This window comes from Cataglyphis hispanica, chromosome 10, assembly GCF_021464435.1.
Source record: "Cataglyphis hispanica isolate Lineage 1 chromosome 10, ULB_Chis1_1.0, whole genome shotgun sequence".
NCBI lineage: Eukaryota > Metazoa > Arthropoda > Insecta > Hymenoptera > Formicidae > Cataglyphis > Cataglyphis hispanica.
This window is the reverse complement of record NC_065963.1, coordinates 2,373,348-2,397,412: the sequence shown is the minus strand read 5'-3', so window position 1 is coordinate 2,397,412 and position 24,065 is coordinate 2,373,348. Positions and strand designations below refer to the sequence as shown.

The window sequence follows — 24,065 nt, the reverse complement described above, 5'->3', positions numbered from 1 at the left end:
TCATATCACGGATAAACAGATATAATAATAAATTCTTAATAAATAAATAAATTCTTAATGAATATCTTGAATACTTTTGCAATAATTCTTTACTATTGTCAAAGGCATTCGGTTCATGGAAGCACCTTTATCATTGGCCATTTTGCCATCCCTGAGCGCGCGAAATTCTAGCCCTGTCATTCGTGATATTTAAAACTTTTCCCATTTAAAAACTACTGTAGCCTCAACATTTTCGTATTAGAATTTTTGTCTTAAAATGTTACAAAGAATTTGTGATTAAAATATTTGTCGCCAGTTTAGGGCGACACCCTGTATATATAGCTTTGCATACTCTACGAAATATATATATATACATAAAGCCTATTCGAGAAAGTATTTCGTAGAGGTATGCAAAGGTATATATACAGGGTGTCCCTAAACTGGCAACAAATATTTATATATATATATATATATATATATATATATATATATACATATACATATATAAAATGCTTCGATTGAGCAGTGTGAGATGCCGCCGTGGGAGATGCTGCCTAATCGAGTTTCATAATTTTCCTTACTTCGAGAGCCGACTGCGGGATTCATTATATCGAAGCCCCCGTAATCCGCAACAGTCGACCCGGCACTTTTCTCCGACGCGCTGAACAGTGACAGCACGCGACCGCAATTTCTCGAAGTGCCAACGACGGCGGCGTGCCGGGTTCGCGATAGACCTTTCTCCAAGTCTCTCTCTCTCTCTCTCTCTCTCTCTCTCTCTCTCTCTCCCCTCCTCTCTCTTTGCATCTTTGCCATTTTTCTTCGTTCCGTTACTCAAGCGCGAGTTACTATTACTTAAGTGCACCGGCTGGTTGCGTCGTATATAATAGTTATACTTGCGCTTTCGGCCTGCCATGCGGCATCGAGCGGTGCCGCGTGCGTCTAGCTTTGACAAATCGCGCGGACATGACGAGAATATTATTTTCGTCTAACATGAAGCACAGTCGATCTAGAGTATAAGTATGTGAAACGAAAAATATACGGTCGTCATATATATGCGGGGAGTTTTTCATTCGATTTTTTTTTTTTTTTTTGGGGGGGGATGTTTTTCCGGACAATTGCGATAATTTTCCAGGTCTTTTTGCCAATTCCAATCTAACATTTCGACATTCAGAAATTTGACCTGTACGTACACAAAGCACTTTTAGCTTTTTAAAATTAATTTAAAAATAATAATTAATTTTTGAGTTGGAGTAAAGGTTTTGTCTCGTGAAAAATAATCTAATCCCAAAATCATAAATATTATCTTACATCGAACTAATTTTTCATAGTGACTATAGGACGATTTTAATTGTGAGACACAAAAATTCATAAAAATAAAAATTTTAATTTTACAGAGCAAATTCACTTCAATTCACATGTTAATTATTAATTTTATATTTTAAAAGGCTAAAGGTGCTTTATGCGTGCGTGAAATGAAAATTTATGAGTTTTGAAGTGCATTTATTTTATTATTACAACTTATTAATAATTAATAATTTATTAATTAATTTATTAACATTTGACGTAACCGATCTATCCGATTCTTCCTTGAATTAATACAAAGTGATATGGGTCCAAGTCCCTGGAATTCGTGAGATATTTGTTAATCTTCCTGCGGTTCTCGTTTTAACGATTCCACGGAGCGTATCAACGACGACGATTCGGGCTTTAAAGGCACTTTCACGATCGGCGTTCGCAAGATTGGACGCTTTCCAGTGGGCGCAGCTTCTACTATAGCGTCGCCGTCGACATCGCCGTCGTCATCGACGTTGTATCACGTCCCGATTTAGCCCTTCGCGCGATGCGGCTGCATTACGCGAACTCATTATCCCGCCCCGTGATTATCGTAAAAATCATTATGCAAGTAGCAGATAGCATTCTGCCGTTTATTTGCGCAAGTAGATAAAGGCGCTACCGCATCGCGATGTCATCATTTCTGCAAGAAAGAAATACTATCGTTGCGCGCGGTGACTTACAGAGAGATTTCTGTAATTATGCAAAACAAAGAAAAGCTTCCTTCCCTTTTTTAAACATGCGTTATATTGGATTTTCTTTATTCTTTTTTTTTTTGTAATTTGTAACGTCTGTCTTTTCTCATTTTTTTTCTCAGCTTCTTATTCCGCATTTTTTTTTTTTGTGATGTTGAAATTGTAATCATATTTTTTTTTGTGTTAAGGGGACCTTTTTTCGTTTATAAATAAATATTTTAGTATAGCATATATCGGTTATTAAATCGTTGATTAAGAGGACATATTTTTTTTTACACGGTTAGAAAATTTGTTTTTTCTTATTAAAAAATATCTCGCTTAAAATTTTTGTGTTGAATATTTAATTCTTGTGTTGATTTAATATAATCGCTGTTGGGTTAATTGTATTCAAATATTAATAAATTATTAAAACAACTGAAAGAAAGTGTAAAAATAACACATAATGTGCACATATTTTTGCACAATAGATACATTCCGTATTATTCGTGACAGGATTTGTCTGTTACAATTTACAGAAAAAAAATGTTGATTTTATTCTACAATAGAAGTGAAAGTGACTAAGTCACGTCAATACCATTTCTTTCAAAATTTATTTTATCATTAAAAATATCTTGATCTTACGCAATTTTATTAAAATTATTATGAAGTTTGCATTTATTTTGTTTTAATATTAATTATTTTGTTAATTATTTCATTAATTATTTTAATATTAATTATTTTGTTTTAATATTAATATAGTATTAATCACCATTTAACATATTTATATTATATTAAATTAACACAACAATTTTTTTGCGACATGCAATATATGTTAAATTTAAGCCAAATTTTTCAACTGTGTATAAGATGATGATGATATAAAATACAATATAAAATACAATATATATATATATATATATATATATGAATTTGTGAAATTTTGTTATCATCGCTTCGCAATTTTATCTTGGGTTATAAATAAAGGCGGACAGGTGCGTCTTATAGGCTAAATAAAGATACTGTGACCTGTAGCTCGGCGGTGTTCTCTATCGCGAAAATGAGATGCGAGAGAAATGGACGAGGAATCTGTCGCGAATTTATTTTCACGGAGCGAACTCTTTGAGATGATTTGCATAGAGGCGTCTTCTTTTCCGCGAATCATTTTTTTCTTCTCCATCCAGTCTCAAGCGGAGGGGTTATCGATTAAAGTGGTCCAACGGATGCGCGATCATGCGGGCTCTATATAAGGTGTCACAAAATTAAATCGACCAACTCAGGTATTACAATAAAGGACACAAAACAAACCAATTTTGCCAATAAATAACAAAGAAACTTCGCGAATCCGAAAATTCTAATTTTGATGAAACTTTAAACATATGTAAGGAGAAGGGTGGAGGGGAGGGAGTGAATAGATTAATTTAGAAATTTTCAGTTGCGATTCAAAAACGATTTTAAGAAGTGAAATTATCTCTTATACGTACAGAGCGGCTTGTTTCTTTTTTCAATGTATCTCGAAAATTATTTGATATATCAAAAAATGTTTTATGCAAAAGTTTCATGGTAAAAACATCTCTATTTAATAAATCACATTAATAAAATTTTGAAAAAATAATTTTTTTCAAAGATTTTTGTTCTTCTTAGTCTTTGATTTTCTAGCGTCAAAATGGACGTCATTTGCAGACACAGATTTATTGGCTCGTTTCATTATCCTTTATAATCACCTGAAGTTTATCAATTTAATTCTGGGACACCCTGTATATACGAGAACATCGAGGCGACATTGAGATTGAAAATGCGATCGCATCAATGGGACCTTGATGCAAAATAATAGTTTAAGAAAAATGTCTAAAGCACTGATAGTGATTCGATAACGCGACTCCGAGATAAATAACAGTACGAATGTGTTCGCGCGCATAAAATTTATACAAATAAAAAAATATATAGGTTGTATATATTAATCATTAAAAGATTCCCGTTGCCGAAAAACGGTTCCGCAATTATATAAATCATAAACCGTTACTCGAGATATCTCTTATTATTAGTAATAAGTAGAGATATAAGTAAAAAAAAAACCAAAATGTTTTTATTTTTCATAAAAGACGATTTTTTTTATGAGAAAAACAAACTTGTTTTTTTTTTTTTTTTAATTTTGATTCTTTTATGAGAAAAACATTTTGTTTTTTTATACGAAAAACATTTTTTTTTTAACTTTGGTTTTTTTTCAGATAATATATATATATATATATATATATATATATATATATTTTTTTTATTTTTGATTATTGCAGATTGATTTTTCATTATTTTTAATTTTTTAAATCATAAATTTGAATTAAGCGTTGTTATTTTAAATGTAGCTTGCATTCTAATTAGATATATATATAGTTACATAATTTTTAATTAATAAAAGTTTTTGTTATGCATCTAATTGAAAATTATCCGAATCATAGGTTTGATGTAATTTGCCACAAAAATCTTATTAATCCATTTAACTTATTTAAAAAAAAAAATAAATAAATAAAAGAAAAATATAAAAACTTTAATTTCTTTATTATGTTAACAAAAAAAATGTAAAAAAATAATATTATATTGAAAAAAATGGAAGAAAAATAGATTTATTTATCAACTGTCTTTTTCCGTTGGAAAGAAAACCGGTTTTTTTTTTTTTATTATGATAATATTAATAAGCAGGCGTGTGCAAAAGATGCTCGCGTTCTCGTCCGCCATCTCTTCTCTCTCAATCATTTCCCCTTTCATTGATTAGATTAGATGACGATTTCAGGTAGACGAAGATGAACGATGTACATACATATACATAAATACACACACGCACACACACACACATACATACACATGCTTACGCAGGTGCGACCGACCGATTTCTTGCGTAACGTCATACAACAAACACGCATATATATACGATCCGTCCCGTCGCACTCAGCACTCTTATAACGTATACAATTTTCGCAACGTAATCCCGGCGATATTTCGCTTGCTCGACGCGTTTTCGGCTTTTCGTTTTGCAAGCAGGCAAAACACCTAAAGCGACGACGATCGGCGCGCTCGGGAGGATTCGGATCGACCTCCATTCGTTCTCGGCCTGGATCTCGGCCTCTTCTCTCTGGCTCTTCGCGAAATCTTCCGAGAAATTTGTGTTTTTTTTTTTTTTAAGACGGTCGTAAGACGGGGACCACGAGGGAAAATATTAATTGCCATTAATCACAGTTGTTTATTATGTCTCCTACCGATATTCTGGAGAGACTCGGAACCGGAAGTGGCACTTGAAACTATCTATGTAATAGATAATCTCGTACGAGATATGGTATTTGTAAAATAGACGTCTTATGAATAACACATCGCGAAAATCGGAAATTTATTTTCAGATTTTTCAGACTCGGACGTTTTCTCTTTTAGTTTCCTTTCCACGCTCACAGATTCGTTCAACGCGAAAGAAACGAGATCGGTAGCCCAAGGGCGTCCGCAGAATTTTTTTCACGGAGGGGAGGGCGTGACATAAAATGTCACTCAAATTGAAATATATTTTTGATATTTATATGCATCTTTTAATATTAATATACATATAATAGAATTATATGATTATATGTATATATTTTTTTTTATTCTCCAGAGAGGAAGGGTGCCCCTCCTTGTGGACGCCTATGTCGGCAGCTATATGTATCTGGAATTATTTATGCAAGAATTTTGTGGTGAATTTTTCTCACGAAATTCAACGGGTTATTGAACCATGGCAAACGGGCAGTGGATTTACCAGGCAACCTGTTAATTTCGAAATTCAAATAGCACTTTTCCCTTATGTGAAATGATTATGGTACATTATTTTCCACTTTTAGTTCTTAGTAAATTTGCTTTTTACAGGAACGTGAAAAAATCTATCGAGACATATATTATTATCAATTAGCGTACATATATTATTATCAATTAGCCTCGACCGATTAAGAGAGAGCTAGTTTCAATTTTAACAATTCTTTATTAATTCTCCCTATTAATTCTTCCCATTTTATATCATCCTGCAAAATTCAGGTGGTTTGATTTGTTTGATTTTTTCTTTATTTTGATAAGAAACAAGCTGACATATGTAAGTGCCAAAATTCGTAGCCTTAGACAAGTAGGACACATGCAAGAACTGTCTCCATTGTTAGCACAACAAAATCGCTAGTAAAATCATTAACCTCCATTTTTTTAATGATTTGCAAAAATTGATGATAATCGAAAATTTTTCATCAAAAACTCATCGATGTCAAATGCAATCGATATATTACGTTTCATTTGACGTAAGACGATGTCAATCTCGGCAGGATTGCAAGAGATAGATTATAGATTATAGATAATAGATATAGATTATAGATTATAGATAATAGTTAATAGATTTCAAATTTTTTGGCAAAGAAAAAGAGAGAGAGAGAGAGAGAGAGAGAGAGAGAGAGAGAGAAATGCACAACAAAGTAGCGAGCGCGTAGTCGTTGCGTATTCGTAGGAGTACTCGTTCTCTTCGGGGAGCTGTCAGATAATTGAAATTCAATCGTGCCGTTGTGCACGATTCGTACGAACGTGTTTGGTATAATGGTTCAAGGCCACGTCTCTCGTCGTTTCATGGTCGAACTCGGTGAATTGCGCGACGTCGTTGTGTCCAATTGTATCGCGTAACCGTTTTTGCGAAAGAAAAATTTGGTTAGCCGTAACACAGTAGCGACCCACACACTCCAGATGACAGAGTCGAACCGTCGAGAGAGAATGCGATGATTTTAACAAAATTTTCTTCATTATTGCACTGAAAAAAGAATCTATTAAACTCCTCCAAATTTTTTTTTTTTAATTTGAAAATATTATTTATTTAAATACCTGCGGTAAAATATAAGATGAAAGCAATATGCTTTTATTTGTTAATAAAAAATTGCTTTTATTTTTATTATTAAATTACTTTGAAAAAGAAAAAAAAAAAAATTTTAACTTTTGGCTGCTTGTTTCAAAAACACAGGTTTTTTTATTTTAATAAATAATGTTTTATCTTCAAATAAACATTTTTTTACATTAACATTCTAGATATTTTATTAAAAAAAAAATATAATTTTTGTTACATAAGAATAATAATTATTTAATATAACAAAACATTTTTGGAAACAAAATGTATATTTATTTAATATAAAAGAAAAAAAAATCGAAATTAACAAAATGTATTTATTTGATTAAAAGAAATTTCATTTTTTTAGTGTGTGTTCTTTTATTATTATAATTCGAAAATTTGTTGTTTTGCTTTTAGAAACGAGGTGATCGCCGTGGGAGTGATAGACTTCGCTCCGGGAGATTCCGTCCAAAGAAGATTTCAGGATAGCTCTCTGGCAACATGTCGATTATAATGCAGTACATAGACCGGTTCCACGATATGTTGGACAAACACGCAGGTGAGTAAACAAAAGGAGTAAACAAAAAAATATACGGGAGGGAGTCGAGAAGAAGTGCACACACGTTTTACATATCGGATAAATGATTTCAATGATAATGAAACAGAGCAAAAGTTCAATTCTACGATGCCTAGAAGCGTGCCGTGCATGATATCATCGACATGTTATAATTGACGATTACGTAGTTGCGCGATCATTTCGAGAGTAGCGATAAACGAACGCTTCTCCGCGGTATTATATCCTTCGAATTTACATAATTAACGTACGGCAAAGAACAATTTAAATAGCGCTCGATAATGTCGGTATTGTTGAGCTTGTCGTTATATTTCATTTAATAAGCTGTTAGATAATTGCGCGGATGTGTTGCTAATATTGTATTCAAATGTTTACGTCTCTCCAATTCATTCCTGATTCTGTACGGCGGTTTATTTATTTATTTTTATTTATATATAAAACAGTTTTGTAATGAAATTTTTTTTTAATTTTAATTCTATTGCAATAATCAAATCTGAATACATAAATTTTTGACCGTTCATTTAAATTGTGTTAAAAAGTTGATATTTATTTTTCATATAATTTTTGAAGTGATAATCTACATATAGAGGATATCTTCTCCGCATGCAATAAATGTTTAAAGATGAATCGTATATTTGACTTTGATGGATATCCCATTGATATTTTATATCCTAATAATTCTTGAAATATGTATTGTATATATGCCGGGGAAATTGGTAAATCTGTAAGAATTAATAAAAAAAAAGAAAAAGTTAAAAATTAAAATTAAAAAGAACGAAAAAAGGATTAAAAAAATGTAAATTAATTGTAATAAAATATCCACTCAAATTACCGCGCTGCTTCTTAATTGCCTCTTAAATAATTAATTTTCCTCCTTTTTATAAAAGAAAAAAAAAGTCTGTTTTTGCGATTATTATCATAAAATTAGTAAAATAAATTCTTTGATATGTATGTATAATGTATCGTGGAAGTTTTACCGCAGCAAGAATTTTTATTTCGCAATTGATCGATTATTCGAGGAAAATCCGATCTATCTTACGATGATTTTATTGATGTGATTCACAATTTAATTGCGCTTATGCGTTTGCTTATCGTTTACTCGGATAAAGAAAACGATCCGTTTTTATCGAGTATTAACCAACATTTGATCTGAAGAGCGCGAAAGATACGCGCAACAACGTGCACAGTAAAACAGCGACAGTACAAAGCGTTTCATTGACACGTGGTTCAGTCTCACAATCAGTCACTTATTCGTTTCGCTCATTATTTCCATGCGAAAAGTGCGAATTGCTTGACGCACGTATGAAGAAAAAACTTATTTGAAAAATGGCTTTGAAAAAAAAAAAAAAAAATTACACTTGTTCTACAAAAATGCACATAATTTTTCACAGCTGTAGACGTATTTTTTTTTTTTTATTTCCATTTTTTTTTTAATTGAAAAAAAATTTCTGAATCACGCACATGTAATCTTTTCCTTTCATAAGAGCATTTGCATTCGTAGATAATACAATAAATTTTTTTTATTTACATGTAAATTTCTCATTTATAAACGCCGAAACATTTTTCGATGTAAATAAATATTGTAAATTAAATATGATTCTTATTCATATATCTCTGCTTTGAAAAGAATTTGTATAATCTCTCTCTCTCTCTCTTTCTCTCTCTCTCTCTCTCTCACTCTTTATATTTACATAAAAAAAAAAAATCAAACATATTTGCCGATCCTTATTCGTTTCGCTCATTAATTCGTTGATTTTTGTTTGACGAGAAGTTTTAAGAAATTACAATGTGACGCAAATATACCAATCTGCGTCACGGGAAAAAGCAAGGAAGAGTGATTGAACCCTCGAAGGACGAGAATGATGAAAAAAGTGCGCCAGACATCGCACGAAAGGACGTCAGGTGCATGCCTGAGTGGTCCTTCGAGGCGATGAGATCTCGCGCGTTCGCGTTCAAGGACAAGGCGGTCATTTTTACCGCCATCAAATCATGGTCACTGGATCACTCCCAGTTGCGAGAGAGAGAGAGAGAGAGAGAGAGAGAGAGAGAGAGAGAGGAGGGAGAGGAGAGAGAGAGAGGGGGAGAGAGAGAGAGGGAGGGGGAGAGAGAGGGGGGAGAGAGAGAGAGAGAGAGAGAGGGGGAGAGAGAGAGAGAGAGAGATATCCGCATATTTGTAGCACTCAGTTTGCTGCCACGATGAAATCGACTTATTTCTAAAAAAAAAAATGACCAAACGATATAAATTTTGATTTTGACAATTCCAGTACTGATAGGGATGGAATCGCAATTTTTTTTTGATACGATGATTTATTTATGATGATTTTATATAAAATATTTTAAGGAGAGAACGAAAAAAAATTTGAGGTCACTCTCGCAAATTGCTTTGACGTTTTTTTTTGCAGATACAAGGACGACCGATTGGTTGCTGATGAGTTCACCCTTTCCTACATTGTTCATTTGCATCAGTTATGTTTACGTCGTCAAAGTACTGGGTCCGAAGCTAATGGAGAACCGGAAACCTTTCCAGCTTAAGAATACTTTGATAGCCTACAATCTGTTTCAAGTGATCTTTTCTGCGTGGCTGTTTTATGAGGTGAGATTCTGATATTTGCTCTCTCTGCAATACAAACTGTCACGACAAATACAGATTCAGGAAACTTTATTCAATATGAAGAAAATTTTTCAGGAGACGCAAAAAAATTGGAGATCATTCCTGTTTCTATTTCAGCCATTCCACGATTTTTCGTATTTTTTGCCATGCAAATATTTGATCGTAATATAAGATTTTCAAATTTTAAAAGTAGTCAGAACAAATGAGAGAATCTTTTTATGTTTTTAAAAAGCTATATACAGGGTGTCTCAGGTCAGATCAGTGAAGCTTCAGAGTCTTATAGGAAATTTGATTTAGAATAAAAAAGTTCAAATAAACATAGAGCCAGAAACAATTCGTTAACAAAAAGTTAAAAAAGTTAAAAAAAAGTTAATAAACTTCGAAAAAATCATATTTTTTTGGTGATTTTTAAAAATAACTTCAAAATCCTTCATTCGTTTAAAAAAATTAACGAAATAAATTTGACGGATAATTAAATAACAAACTAAATTACATCAATTTCATTTAATTCTGCTAAGGCATTTAAAAGAAAATAATCTCAAAACAACAAGAAAAACAGAAAATTTGAAAAAACCACGATCGATGGTCTTTATGTAAATACTACATTCAGTTCAAACATTGCAAATGTAAACATAAAAATGTTCTTATTAAATTTTAATCATAACTAATTATTTATAGAGAGTTCATTAGCTATAATTTTTTAACAAAGCGTTTCTGGATCTTATTATCGAAACATTTTTGTACAAAATTCAATATCTTACAAGATCCTAAAGTTTCATCGAGCTGACCTGGAGCACCCTATATATATATATATATATTTGTATGTATGCATGTATGAATCAGCAGAAAATCCAAAAAAATTTCGGGTTTTGTAAAATTCTATTTTTAAAATTCAAGACTTTTCAAGACTTTTATGCATTAATAAATTTTGATAATTTCTGGATTTCTTCAATTGTGCGATTTGCGCAGTTTCGGATTTTCGAAGTCATCGTCGAGTTTCGATGTCACGATCGAAGTCCGATGCTCGTCGCGTCACGGTTGAGAACGACTGATAATGATCTCAAGATATAGCACGCTACTTATTTAACTGATGATTTCGCGATCTTTCCGTATCCGCTGGCAGCCACTGGAACGCGAAGTGACGTCTAACGAAAACTTTCTACCTTAACAGTCACGACGATCAATTTGATTGTCCGCAACCAATATATTTGTTATTAGTGCATTCCTTGATTAAGCTCACGCGCCTTTATCAGAGTGTCTACTACCTGGAAAACCTGGGATTCTCAGGAACTTCTTTTGTGCCTGGAAAAGTCAGGGAATTCTCACGAAATTTTTTTGAGATTCAGGGAATTTCTTTAAAAATTCGTCTATTTAATAATTTTGCTTTTATATTATAAATAATCAGGGAACCAAGTAAATTATGTAAAATATATTATGTAAATATATATATATATATATATATATATATATATATATATATATTTGTTTACATATTCAATGTCTTAACAAAATATTGAATATGCAGCCCTCACTGTTTATTGTAATTTTTAATTAAGAGAAAAAAATTTAAATTTTATTTGCAAGTGAAAAATGCTTATCTTATTTTGAAAATTATACAATTTTTTTTTCAGTACATTTACAAATGTAGCACTTAAGAGATTTTCTGTTTTTCCTTCATATGAATGAAAAACATGAATGAAAATGGATGAAATAAAAAAAAAAAACAGAAAGTTGCACGAAAAAAATGTTTAAAATATTTTCTTACCTGGAATTTGAATAAAAATACCTGAAAGATCATAGAATTTTCAGGGAATTTTTTTTTAAAGAATTTGAGTAGACACTTTGTTTTATGTATATCGTTGTAATTTTTCAAAATATCTCAAAAAAAAGAAGAAACAAATTTTTCAATAAATCCGTCATAAAAAAATAAAGGACGCGTGTTGATGATCGATTTCGAAACAAATTCGCGAACGAGCGGCAATTCGTGAATGCGCCAATGACAAAGCTCTGTATGTGTGTGTGTGCGTGCGTGCGTGTGTGTTTGTGTGTGCGCGCGCGCGCAGGTATGCGCGTACGCGTGCGTGCGTGCGTGCAGGCATGTGCGTGCGTGCGTGCGTGCGTGCGTGCGGTGGTTTGTGGTGGCGTGCGTGCGTGCGTGCGTGCGTGCGTGCGTGCGTGCGTGCGTGCGTGTGTGTGTGTGTGTGTGTGTGTGTGGGTGTGAGTGTGTGAAAGCACGATTGTACGTTTCTTTTGCAACGCGCAGTGTCTCATGGGCGGATGGTGGGACCACTATAGTTTCCGCTGCCAACCGGTGGACTATTCCAACAGCCCCACCGCGATAAGGGTAAGTGCGTGCCAACCAAGCACGTCTGTAATCTAGCTGGATCGTTCGACGAGACGAATCTCTTACATTTCAACGAGACGATAATTTCAACCGAGATTTCATAGAACCAAATTGATTTATTCACCGATGCCATGTATATATAATATATATATGTACATGTACAATCTTGACAGATACAGATCACACATCAAGTTGTGGAACTGCTGATGCATATATATATCTTGGATTAAGGATTACAACTGTATTGTAGAATTAATTTTGTAGAAGGGGAGTCGAAACTTACATTTCCAAACGAAGGCTTGGCTGCAAGGGCGAATAAATGATGCGGAGACGTGCAATTAGGCGTCAACGAGCTTAAGCTTTCATTTTGCATAAAGAGCCTGGCATACCCTTCGACCGCCTCGGTACAATTGCAAGCTTCGATATTCGCTATTCCCGCTGTCAGCCATATGTCGACAAGAATTAAGCCGACAGATGTTAATCGGATGTGTTGAATATATATCGCACCTTGTTACAAAAGTGTCGCAGAATTATTTTTTTTTGTAGTTAATTAGAGATGTCATGTGTCTTTAATTATTTTATAACTGAAAGAAAGAAAGAAATCTGAGATTGTTAAATTTTTTTCGATACATACACACAAAAGAAGTCGAAATGACTTCTCTTCCTTCCTTCTAATTGCGACTAGTTTTTGATGGAAGGTGCGACGCGACATTGGTGAAGTTTCACACATGTTTTATAGCATAGCTCTTTTAGTTAGGCTTACGCAATACTACCTTATATATCTCTGGCCTTTTATCATCTTTATTCTCTTTTGATTTATCGGCGAATGGCCTCTGGGCGAATGTGGTTGCAGATAGGGATATCCGGCTGGCTGACTGGAGACTATTCCCTAAGGTGTCAACCCGTAGACTACAGCGACAGCCCTGAAGTATTAAGGGTGGGTGATGTTTTGTGATTAACAGTATTATCCTTCCTATGTTGATGTTAATGTTATTTGTTTGTTTCCTGCATAGTCTATGTGTCTAATTTCTAATGTAGTTTCATTATAGCGCGCCGCAATAAAAAAAAATTTAAAAAATTTGAAAAAACAAAAGAAAATCTTTGTAACATCTCACATATCAAATCATTAAAGAATTTATATTGTACTTTAAATCTTTTTTTATATATTTTATATATGTTACATTTTTTTATCTGATATATAAGTTAATAATTATCTTTCCCATTGAATGATTATTTCCAGAACTTTTTTCTCCGTCAAAAATTTGCTTCTTTTTTCTGTAAATGAATCAATGGATTCAGGAAACACAATCGTTGCACAACTATTGAGCATCCTTGCCAATACTCGACGTTGATTTGTTGGTTCTAGAAGTAAGAACCAATTACATTAGATTGCTATCCAACAGTTGTGTAATGATCGTGTTTCTTCAACGCACTCATTGTAACGGGTTCTGTATTACTACTGTAGTCACCGTATTACACTTTACATATTACATATTGTACTGTAGTTTGTACGTACGAGACCTATACGGAAATCAATTTCCAATAGATTTGCAAAGTAAGACAAGAAAAACAGAAAAGATGTTTTATTATATACAAAAATTATTTACATATACAAATTAATTACATATGTACACTACTTTTCGACATAATCGCCATTCGAATTGAGGCACTTGTAGCGCTGCATAAGCTTTGTGCCCTCATCAAATTATGGTGCCACTAAATTGAAATCTTAGCCAACTTCTAGCACTCTATCGACTTATCGTTGCTCTCGAATTACTGCGTTCTCAGCCACTTCCGTGCTTGTAAACAGATGAAAGTCAATCGTGCAAGGTCAAAAAATCCTCATCGGAACTTCTGGAGCAGTGCAGTGGGAGTTCGACCTACCCTGCAGCCTGAACCTTGCGCAGAATGACTTTCACTTGTTCACACGCATAAAAGTGTACCTAGGGACACAGCGATTCAAGGACAACGTAGCGCTGATGAGTAGGAAGTTGGCTGCAATTCCAATTTGGCGATATCCTATTTTGATGATGGTATACAAAACCTGCCTAATTGGCACTTTGGATGGCGATTGTGTCGAAAAATAGCGTAAATAAATAACGCAAATAACTTTTGTGTATAATAAAATGTTTTTTTTTCCTGTTTCATTTTGCAATCTTACCAACCAAATCAATCTAGGAAGTTGGTTTCCAAATAATTCTCGTACGTAATGTATTTAAAGAAGAGTAAAAATCGGTAGGTAGTAATAGTAGACGAACTTGATAGAGTTTGCGATAGAGAATAACTTTAACCTAAACTATAGTTAACTGCCTGTGTAATTAACATTATTTAACACATATATGTTGTGAGAAAAAATACTGCCTCTTATAAAGTAGCAACGAGCACGCTGCAAGTTACGTAGTCTTCCTTCATTCACGCATCATCGCACTACATTAATTCCTGTCGTTGCACCCACACGTTGTACTGAGACGCACTTTGTTGTTAATGACGATTATTCTTTCACGGACTTTCAGATACATTAATATGTATGACGATACATGTTGATGTGTTCCCGCGATGTTTTTAGCACTATCTGAAAATTGCTTTTTAAAGGTCTCGATAAATGTCTCTATTCTCATTCTATTTACGTTACAGTGATAATATGTGTACACGGTCAATCAATTGAGAAATCATTTTTTTCCCTAAATCGTTCTAATATGAACATTGTTTCTTAATAAAACTAATTTACTCGTATACTGTAAATGTTCAAGGATATTTTGAATGTGCATCCTAATGTTCAAGAACGTAAAAGAAATTTAAGAGTATTATATTTGAGAATAAAATTTTGCAAGTAAAGTAAAGTGAAAGAGAATTTCGCACATAAATTCGAGATAGAGAAGAAACGATTAAATAGTTCCTCCTAATTGATGTTTCGCAATCGCAGATGGTCCACGCAAGCTGGTGGTATTACTTTTCGAAATTTACCGAATTCATGGACACGGTACGTATAGAGCACATTCCAATTATTTCTCTTTATGTACAGGATGTTCCAAGACAGTTCAATGAAACTTCAGGATCTTATAGAGTATCTTACAGGATATAAATTGAATTTGGAATTAAAAAGTTTCTATAAATATAGGGTCCAGACTTCGTAAAGTTATAGCTAATAAACTCTCTAAGTAATTATGATCAAAATTTAATAAAAATATTTTCATGTTTGTATTTGCAATGTTTGCACTACGAATATAGTGTTTAACCATCAAAAGGTGGTTTTTTTCATATTTCTGTTTTTGTTGTTGTTGTTTTGAGCTTATTTTCTTTTGAACGCCTTATCAGAATTAAATAAAATTGGTGTAATTTAATTTGTTATTTAATTACTCATCAGATTTATTTTGTTATTTTTTCAAATGAATGAAGGATTTTAAAGTTATTTTTGAAAATTATAAAAAAACATGATTTTTCGAAGTTTATTAATTACAATTTTTTAATGAAGCATTTTCGAACCTATGTCGGAACTTTCCTGTTCTTCAAATTCAATGCAATTTCCTGTGAGATTTCCTGAAGTTTTATTGATCCGTTCTGGAATGTCTTATATATATCAATGTGTATTCAATTTTAATCTTCTTGTGTGCTGATCGTGTGCATTCTTTTCTAGATTTTCTTTGTGCTGAGAAAGAAGAACAATCACGTGTCTACGCTGCATGTGATTCATCATGGTTGTATGCCCATGTCGGTTTGGTTCGGTGTCAAGTTCACCCCTGGTAGGTGAAAAAAAAAAGAAAATTGTTTACCGAAAATCTCTTTCGCGACTTACTTATTTGGTTGCAACTTGGTCGATTTTGCAAAATCTAATTTGTGTCAATGTCATCGCACAATCTTTTGCGTTGTATTCTAGAAAGCTGAGTCTTCCTCATGTACATATACAAATGTATTGGTTGTTACGAAACTGGGCATGCAAGTCACGCTGATTATATTCTTTAAGAAATTACGAAAACTGTTTTCTTCTTGAATATTATATCATTTTAAATTATTATTTTATTTAGTATTCATTATAAAAAATAATATATATATATATATATATATATATATATATATATATATATATATATATCTGCTTTGTGATCAGAAATTTCATTTGGAAGAACTTAAGATTTCCCTCTTTAATTATATAAATCCTATGATAAACTCCCATCAATAATGATATTCTTCTCATATATAATAAATATTGAGCAACGAAGAATAATATGATAATGTCAATTAAAGTTCGTATAAATGATTAATTCATACTTTTTTTGAAACAATTAATTTATGAATAATCTTGAGAATGCGATTTTCGTTTTCACATTAATGTTTCGGATGAACGATAATCTAAGAAGTGGGCAAAGATTTCCATATTAATTTTTGCTAATGATTAATCTTTCAGGCGGCCACTCGACCTTCTTCGGTTTATTAAACACCTTTGTTCACATCGTGATGTATACGTATTATCTTCTGGCGGCGATGGGTCCAAAGATACAACCATATCTTTGGTGGAAGAAATATCTGACTGCATTCCAGATGATACAGTTCATCGCCATCATGGTTCATGCCTTCCAGTTGCTCTTCATCGATTGCAACTATCCGAAGGCGTTTGTCTGGTGGATCGGTCTTCACGCCGTCATGTTCCTCTTCCTGTTCAAGGAGTTCTACCAGCAAAGTTACCAGGAGAAGAAGCCCAGGAAATCGAAAGCCGCGGTGGCAAACGGCGTGATCGCTAATGGCAATCAATCGAATGGCAAACACGCGAACGGCATCGCTAATGGCGTCACCAATGGCATCGCCAACGGCGTTGCGAACGGCATTGCAAACGGCAGTATCGCTAACGGCGTCGCCAACGGTTCCTCACCCAGGAGGAGGGATGCCGCTGATTATTACGTGAATGGCGAAAGCTTAGCGACGGAGCTCAGCCTCCGAAAATCGTTCGCAAATGTCGAGTGACTTTCGAGCGAACGTTTAGCCTAGTCGATCTTCTCTCTCGCCACGCGACGTCGTGTTTTTTCTTTCCGCGGAAAGGTCGAAGGATCCAGCGGGCTTTCTTTTCTCTCTCTCTCTCTCTCTCTTTCTTTCTTTATCCTTAATCTGTCAATATCACGCGAAGGGTCAAAGGTTTCACCGAGATCGACGTATTTCTTTATTAAAAGAAAAAAAAAAGTACAAAATTGCGTCGCACGTTTTCGGCTCGCGGTACAAATATTGATGTTTTACGGACACGCGTGGCAACTCTCTAGTTAGCTAGCTCTAGCTAAAATCGCACAGCAGAAGGACGCTCGGACGGATCGTATCTTGATGCTCCTACGAGTGTAAAAAGCCGATTTTTTTAACATAGAAAGTTTGAGCAAGGCGAATGAACAAGTGTCCAATTTTTAGATACTCTGATGATAATGTACGTCCTGCTTGAATAGTGAACAGTTCGGTTGACAATCAGCTGACAATTCGCGAGCGGAAATTGATTTTCCTCAATGATTATAGGAAAAAAAGAGTCGTTTATGTCAGAAATAAATATAAATTGAATTACACGAAAACGATTTACTTCGTAATCTTTGTATGCTGACGTTTATAGTTGTAGCATCAAGGAACAAGTTAGGTGACTTTGATGAAGTTATACACAAAAGAAATAGAGAAGAATCGGGAAAGAACGCAATGAATACGACACAATAAAAATTATCTTTCTGGGAATCCCGGTAGTTACGTCGGCCAATGAATCATCGCGTCTTTATCGCATCAGCATTCCTTATTCGCCGCTTTCGCAAATTGGAAATACAATACTTGGATGATCGTCTTCGACAATCGTCCCTTTCTCCACGATGTCGGGAAAAATGTCCTTTCCATTTCGATAAAAATAAACTCTGCCAATATTTTATGATCGCTCGCTCGTGTGTACTCCTGGTAGAAATTCGCGATATACGGGAATGTATCGGACGCGATCACGTTATGTAAAAGAAGAAATTACGTGAATAACGGTAAATTACAATAGCCGCATTTTGACACGGTACATAAAAAACCGTTACATAAAAAAAAATGAGAGATCCTTTTGTTTATATATTGGTCGTGCGTAGAAACACATGGTTCGTCAAAAGAGTCTGGTGACCTTAACCGAGCTGGATGATCAGACGAATGGATTTTTATGCGAGATTTCATCAGCGTAGAAGGACCACGAGGAATGCTCTTTGTGATAAAAGTCACGGTCGTTGGACATCCGGTTATATTCGCAATATTAAAGCGATGCTATGCGAATTATTGTCTCGTCAGAGTTTACTGAACCCTGCTCATTCGTCTTTCTCTCTCTCTTTCTCTTTCGCTATTATGTAGATCCTAAAAGTTTTATTTACTGTACATTAGTATCACACACAATGGTTATTTATAATCCAAAATATTATTTAATCAAATTAAAAATTGGAGTTTATTTTATTATATAATATTATGAATTAATTTTTTTATACAATTAAAACAGTCCGTAATGAATCAGCTTAAGCTTACCCAATCGAATCGTAAATCCTCAAGAGTACGGATGTTAGTGTTGAACGAAACGGGAGTAAGAAGGATACGATCCTGTCAGCGTGTCCTGAGAAGATAGGCGTGCCTTTGCTCAATACTTAAAGCTCAAAAACATCGGTTAGAAATATCAATAACCGACTTCTGTGATTGTCGACTCGCGAGAGGGACTCTGACCCTCTACTTTTCCTCCTTCTTCCTTCGTGTCCCCAAAATGGTCGACGTCCGGTCCTGGCATCACGACGCCTTCATCGCGGATCATTTCGCTGTTTTTGGTTGTCACTATTTAACGCATGTGAATACGCGAAGCGAGTGCGTTAGATTGCTCTGCTATAATTGTCAGTTCTTTGACTTGTATTGAGAATCTCTTAAGGATATGCAGCAATATTGAACCACATCCTCGAAAGAATTTGGACTATCGATTTAAGTAGGATGATGTTATTTAAGATAAGACAATAATCGATAAATTAAATTATAAAAAAATGAGTATGAGTTGAAAAAAGACTGATAAGTATTTTCTTTGCAATGTTTAATTTGTATGTCAAAAATTGGATATGAAGATTGGAAATATTCATATTATCAGTTCTTTTAAGCTCTCTTAAACCGAAGTCAAAGAATTAAAACGATGATCAAAACAGCAGGCGTGTCTCGCTCGCTTCGCGCATTTCATATAATATAATACATAGCGTCTTGTACATATAGGTAAGTTAGTTTTATATTACGTTAAAAGAAGAGAGAGTTCGATGTGCGACGGTCGCCGAGCTACACTTTCGCGCTATCGAAATGATTAAAAAAAAAAAAAAAAATCGAATTGATGGGTTAGAGTGCTAATTTATATAAATCCACATGCGTGTATGTATAAGAGGCGAAAATTGTATAAATAAAATCGCGCTAGGATGGACGAGTTATAGAGTTGCGGCTACGTACATAAGAGAAAAAAGAAAAAGAAAAAAAAAAATTGTGTCAAAGAAACGACTTGAGGTTTCGACTTTTCTTAAACCTCCAGTTCGATTACTGCCCTTCCTTCGAATCTTATAATTGGAATAATGTAGATTATGGCGTGTGCAATTGAAGAGCTTATTTCTATATAAATAAACTTGATTTAACATATTCTCTTCCCTTTTATAAACAAGTAGAAATATATCCTTGAATATTTATTGCGCCAGATCTCATATCATTTTTATTGACAAGGAACATAATTCTGTCAAAGATTAATTTCTTCTGTTATCTAAATTGATAATAAGCTCTTCGATCGCAATCTATTTGCAATAATTTTATACATATGTACCGTACGTGAGCATTCATGCGACTATTTAAATTTACAATTTATAGTTTGTGGAATATCATCGTTGAATTTTTTTCTTAATTAAATATCGGCCAAAATACAATTACAGCAACCATAAAATAGATATTGAATGCATATGTATGGTACAAAAAGCGAAATATATGGACAATCCGGCGAACTTATTCTCAGTCGGTCGAGAACTTGAAGTTATTTTGTTGCAAGTGACTCGTCGAGGTGGGATACGCCGAAAGCGATTTATGGGCATGCGCCGCAAATCTCGTGAGAGAGTGATCTGTGAAAATTCCAAGTGCTCTTACATCGGGAGAACTCTATATTTTATTGTAACAAAAATTAATTAATCGTACAATTGGTTCATTACGTGTATTACGTGACATATTTTTGCGAAAAATATAAGTCTATTTACTATTCCTGTGTATTTTCCATATTGATATTATATATTATTCTTTATCCTCTGACACGCACTATAAATTTTAGAATTTGCAAATTATTTAATTTATTATTATTTTTACCAATTATATCTCGCGAAATATTTAATTTTGATGGAAGAATTTATATTATCATTTTATCGCATTTTCTCCTATTTCTGAAACTTTTGTACAAACTTATCTATTTGGTATATAAAAATATTATATTTATAAAAAAACTTTGCACACGCGCGCGTGTTAATAACATAGGTATAGATAAATGGCGGATGCATATTTCGATCATTTACCATTTTGTATCATATACAATAATAAGCTATAACGCTGCAACCAATCTTTAAAGAGCACATTGTCTACAGTAGTTTCAACAAGTGCCATCGCTTCTTGTACTTCTTGATATGCCCTAGAAAAACAGGATATATTTAAATTCAAGATAATTACAGCTCAAAATATTATTTTGCGTACACTAACTTACCAAGCTCTTAAAATCGCGTTAAAATGCTCGATCTCTTCACACGCCTGATCGCAAACAACTTTGCTAAAACTTAATAGCTCCAGGCTATTGTAATCGCATTTTTCTCGTGATACTAATCTATTGCTACATTGATCAATATCTTTGATTGATGCCAAACTATGTAGCTTCGTGTAAATTATATTGGCGATCGCATTCCTATAGCATTCTATGAGGCAATATATTGGCATCTGTATCATCGGAAAATAAGTTTTAATCCTCCATTGCGGATTAATTGTGGTAATGGAGGCTTTATTGAGATTACAGATTGCGTGTCTGCAAGATAATTCACATGCCATATTAATAATCGCGTAAAATATTAAATTAAAATTTATCGTATAAAGTTTCTACCAACCTGTATAGTCCTACATCTCCTTTCAATATTACTTTTCGTAAAGCATTGAGATCTAAATTATTATAAAACATATCCAGTTCGATGTCCAACGCGTTATTCAAACATTTCGGATAATCGTCGGACTGTAACGCTACTATCTTTTGTAATTCATAATGCAACTTCTCTTTGGCCTTAAGTATAAGCGATGGCGCAGAGTTGAAAATGGCTAGAGACTGCTGAATACCCTTTATATATCCGTCCTGTAACATGCTTGATATATCAATATCATAGTTGTGTTAAATGTAAAACATTAAATTCCAATATGTACCATCTGTGCATCAACTGTTTGTATATCAGTCGTTAACTGAGCTATATCATGATTAAGTGAAAAGTTGTCCTGGATATTGTTCTTCAATCCCTGTACTTCGTTTTGTAAATATACTTGTTCAGCTTCTAATTTTTTCACCTCCAATATTAAAGCTAACCATATGTTAACATCTTTATGAGATAACGACTGCAAGATGAAATGCATAATAATTTTAATCTTATTTTCTACAACAATTATATTTCTCTTTTATAATTTATTTTAAAAAATTCACACATTACCTCGATTAATTCTATGAATTCCATTAAACGTTGCTGGTATATTTTAACTTTAGCATTAGACAATATACGTTTTGATATCATGCATATATTTTGGCCACATGCTCTTGCAATACCAATATCTATATTTTCGCTCACTACAGTTGAGCTATTAGGATCATTTTTGATCTCCAGCTTCATTAATTTGTCCAAGTCTTGTGATAATGCTTGATACAAATGTGTCCATAATGTGTGTATATCGATATTACCAAGAGAATTCGATATCTTCTCCCAAATCTATTAACAAAGCATTATTTTTAATAATGTTACACTACAAATTATGATTTTATATAATAATATTCTAATATAGTACTCACTTGCTTTTTTTTATTTGTAGTTGAACGCAAGCCTGCTATTGTATCCAAATTCTCTCTCAATTTTTGTTGACTTATATCCTTGGAAGTATTCGGCATTAAACGTTGACATACTTGTCTCATGACACCGCAATCTTTCAATTGTTTACTGGTTTCATCATGTTTTAGTTTCAGGATATCTTTTCTTGTACTTATCATTGAACGCATGTCCTTTATGTCTTTCAACCGTTGCACTAAAATAAAATTTGTCAACATTGCATCTCCAGATATTTTTAAAATTAATAAATTTTTTTTATCTTACTTTTTTGTCTGACCACATAATCTCGTTCTTCATATTCATCTTCCAAGGTAGATATCTGCTGCTTCAATGTATTACTTTTAGCCTTTAATTGATTTAAATGCTTTATAGATGTAATTGTAGAATCGTTCAATCCATGCTTCAGTTTGTACAATAAAATATTTTTTCTTATTTTACATGTTTCCGCCACAGGAAATGTAGAATTGGAAATATCCTCCCACACAAACTCCAGCACTCCCTTGCACAATCTAAGGGAAATAAAAAAATAGGTAAGATACTAATGACAATTTCGCAGTAATAGATAAAATAATAGACAAACATTTTCTTCATCGAATCATTGTATACTGTTGGTGGGCACTCAAGTTGACGAGTCCATGTAAAATTGCTCGTAATGTTATTCATGACGATGTTCTTTTCTCTGTGGAGAAAATATAGATTTATATTTATATATATATATCAATAATACCATACACATATTTCTCTAATAAAAAGTAGATAAAGTTTATATTAAAATATTTGAAAAAGATACTTAAAAGTTAATAAGAATTATTGCATGTGTGTGTCTTACAAAAAGCATGCATTTTTATTATAAAAATTATGAGATACTTTGCTTTTTCTCATATACATATATATTATTATTGTTTTAAAAACTATAAGTGGAAGCAAGTTTTTCATTCATTTTGTTTAATTCATGTTCCTAAGTGCCATCCTCGTAATGTTAGTTTTGAACTGCCATGTTAAAAACACTGAAATTTTTATTTTTTTACCGGCAAAATAAAATTTTCTCTTATCACTCAATATTCGACTGACAACATTTGACGTTTACACAGCATGCTGCTTTTTATTGTAACGTACTTTTTACTTTTATGAATGGATTTGTTTTCGAATTCACACAATAGTGCCAACATTTCACGTTAAAAACTCCATAATTGAAATCCCCACTTTATCGACAGAGCTCGATCATCTGATACGTTTGACATTTCTGATGCGAGATAGCATCACTTTCACAATTTTGCAATGCGCACTCTTTGAATCGTTATTTCCCGCCAAGCTGTTCCGCAATTTACATGTCGCGCTTGTTAGTCGCGACATTTATAACATAAATAAATTTTTATATAGTATGTGTGCGTGTGTGTGTGTATTTATGTTAATCGATCCATCGTTTTCTGCAGACGACTCGGACGCCGCCGGATAGATTCGCCAATGTATTATGTAAGTTTACGGAACATTTTTTTTATATAAAATATATTTTTTTCGTTTTGGAAGAGAGAAAGTGATGTATCTTATTTCGACTCCAGAATAATTTACTACATATTTCAATCACAAGCAACGACAATGGTAAAGCGCATTTTA

At 33.3% G+C, this 24,065-nt stretch overlaps 2 protein-coding genes across 10 annotated transcripts in view; one reads left to right on the top strand and one right to left on the bottom strand.

The window, feature by feature from the left end:
* The window catches only part of LOC126852276 (elongation of very long chain fatty acids protein AAEL008004-like), a 52,134-nt gene extending 31,538 nt beyond the window's left edge, over positions 1–20,596 (top strand). For 7 of the 8 annotated variants that reach the window (XM_050596914.1, XM_050596916.1, XM_050596918.1 and 4 more), the window contains 6 exons: positions 7,264–7,405; positions 9,823–10,013; positions 13,229–13,312; positions 15,299–15,355; positions 16,010–16,115; positions 16,778–20,596. In XM_050596914.1, coding sequence (XP_050452871.1) covers positions 7,348–7,405; positions 9,823–10,013; positions 13,229–13,312; positions 15,299–15,355; positions 16,010–16,115; positions 16,778–17,331 — 1,050 coding nt within the window. In that variant the 5' untranslated portion in view covers positions 7,264–7,347 and the 3' untranslated portion in view covers positions 17,332–20,596. Of the gene's footprint in view, positions 1–7,263; positions 7,406–9,822; positions 10,014–12,294; positions 12,376–13,228; positions 13,313–15,298; positions 15,356–16,009; positions 16,116–16,777 lie in introns of all 8 variants that reach the window. The other variant, XM_050596920.1, reaches the window with a different exon arrangement.
* Positions 17,437–23,617, bottom strand: LOC126852251 (uncharacterized). 2 transcript variants are annotated; one of them, XM_050596852.1, is made up of 9 exons: positions 23,568–23,617; positions 23,032–23,130; positions 22,716–22,960; positions 22,418–22,647; positions 22,065–22,337; positions 21,787–21,972; positions 21,480–21,718; positions 21,089–21,400; positions 17,437–21,016 (listed from the first exon to the last, which is right to left on the bottom strand). In XM_050596852.1, exons 2-9 carry the CDS (start codon positions 23,112–23,114, stop codon positions 20,896–20,898), a joined length of 1,689 nt encoding a protein of 562 aa, XP_050452809.1. In that variant the 5' UTR covers positions 23,115–23,130; positions 23,568–23,617; the 3' UTR covers positions 17,437–20,895. The 2 variants fall into 2 exon arrangements, with proteins under 2 accessions (XP_050452809.1, XP_050452808.1); XM_050596851.1 differs by having other exon boundaries at positions 23,480–23,604.
* Between the last annotated feature and the right edge of the window lie 448 nt (positions 23,618–24,065).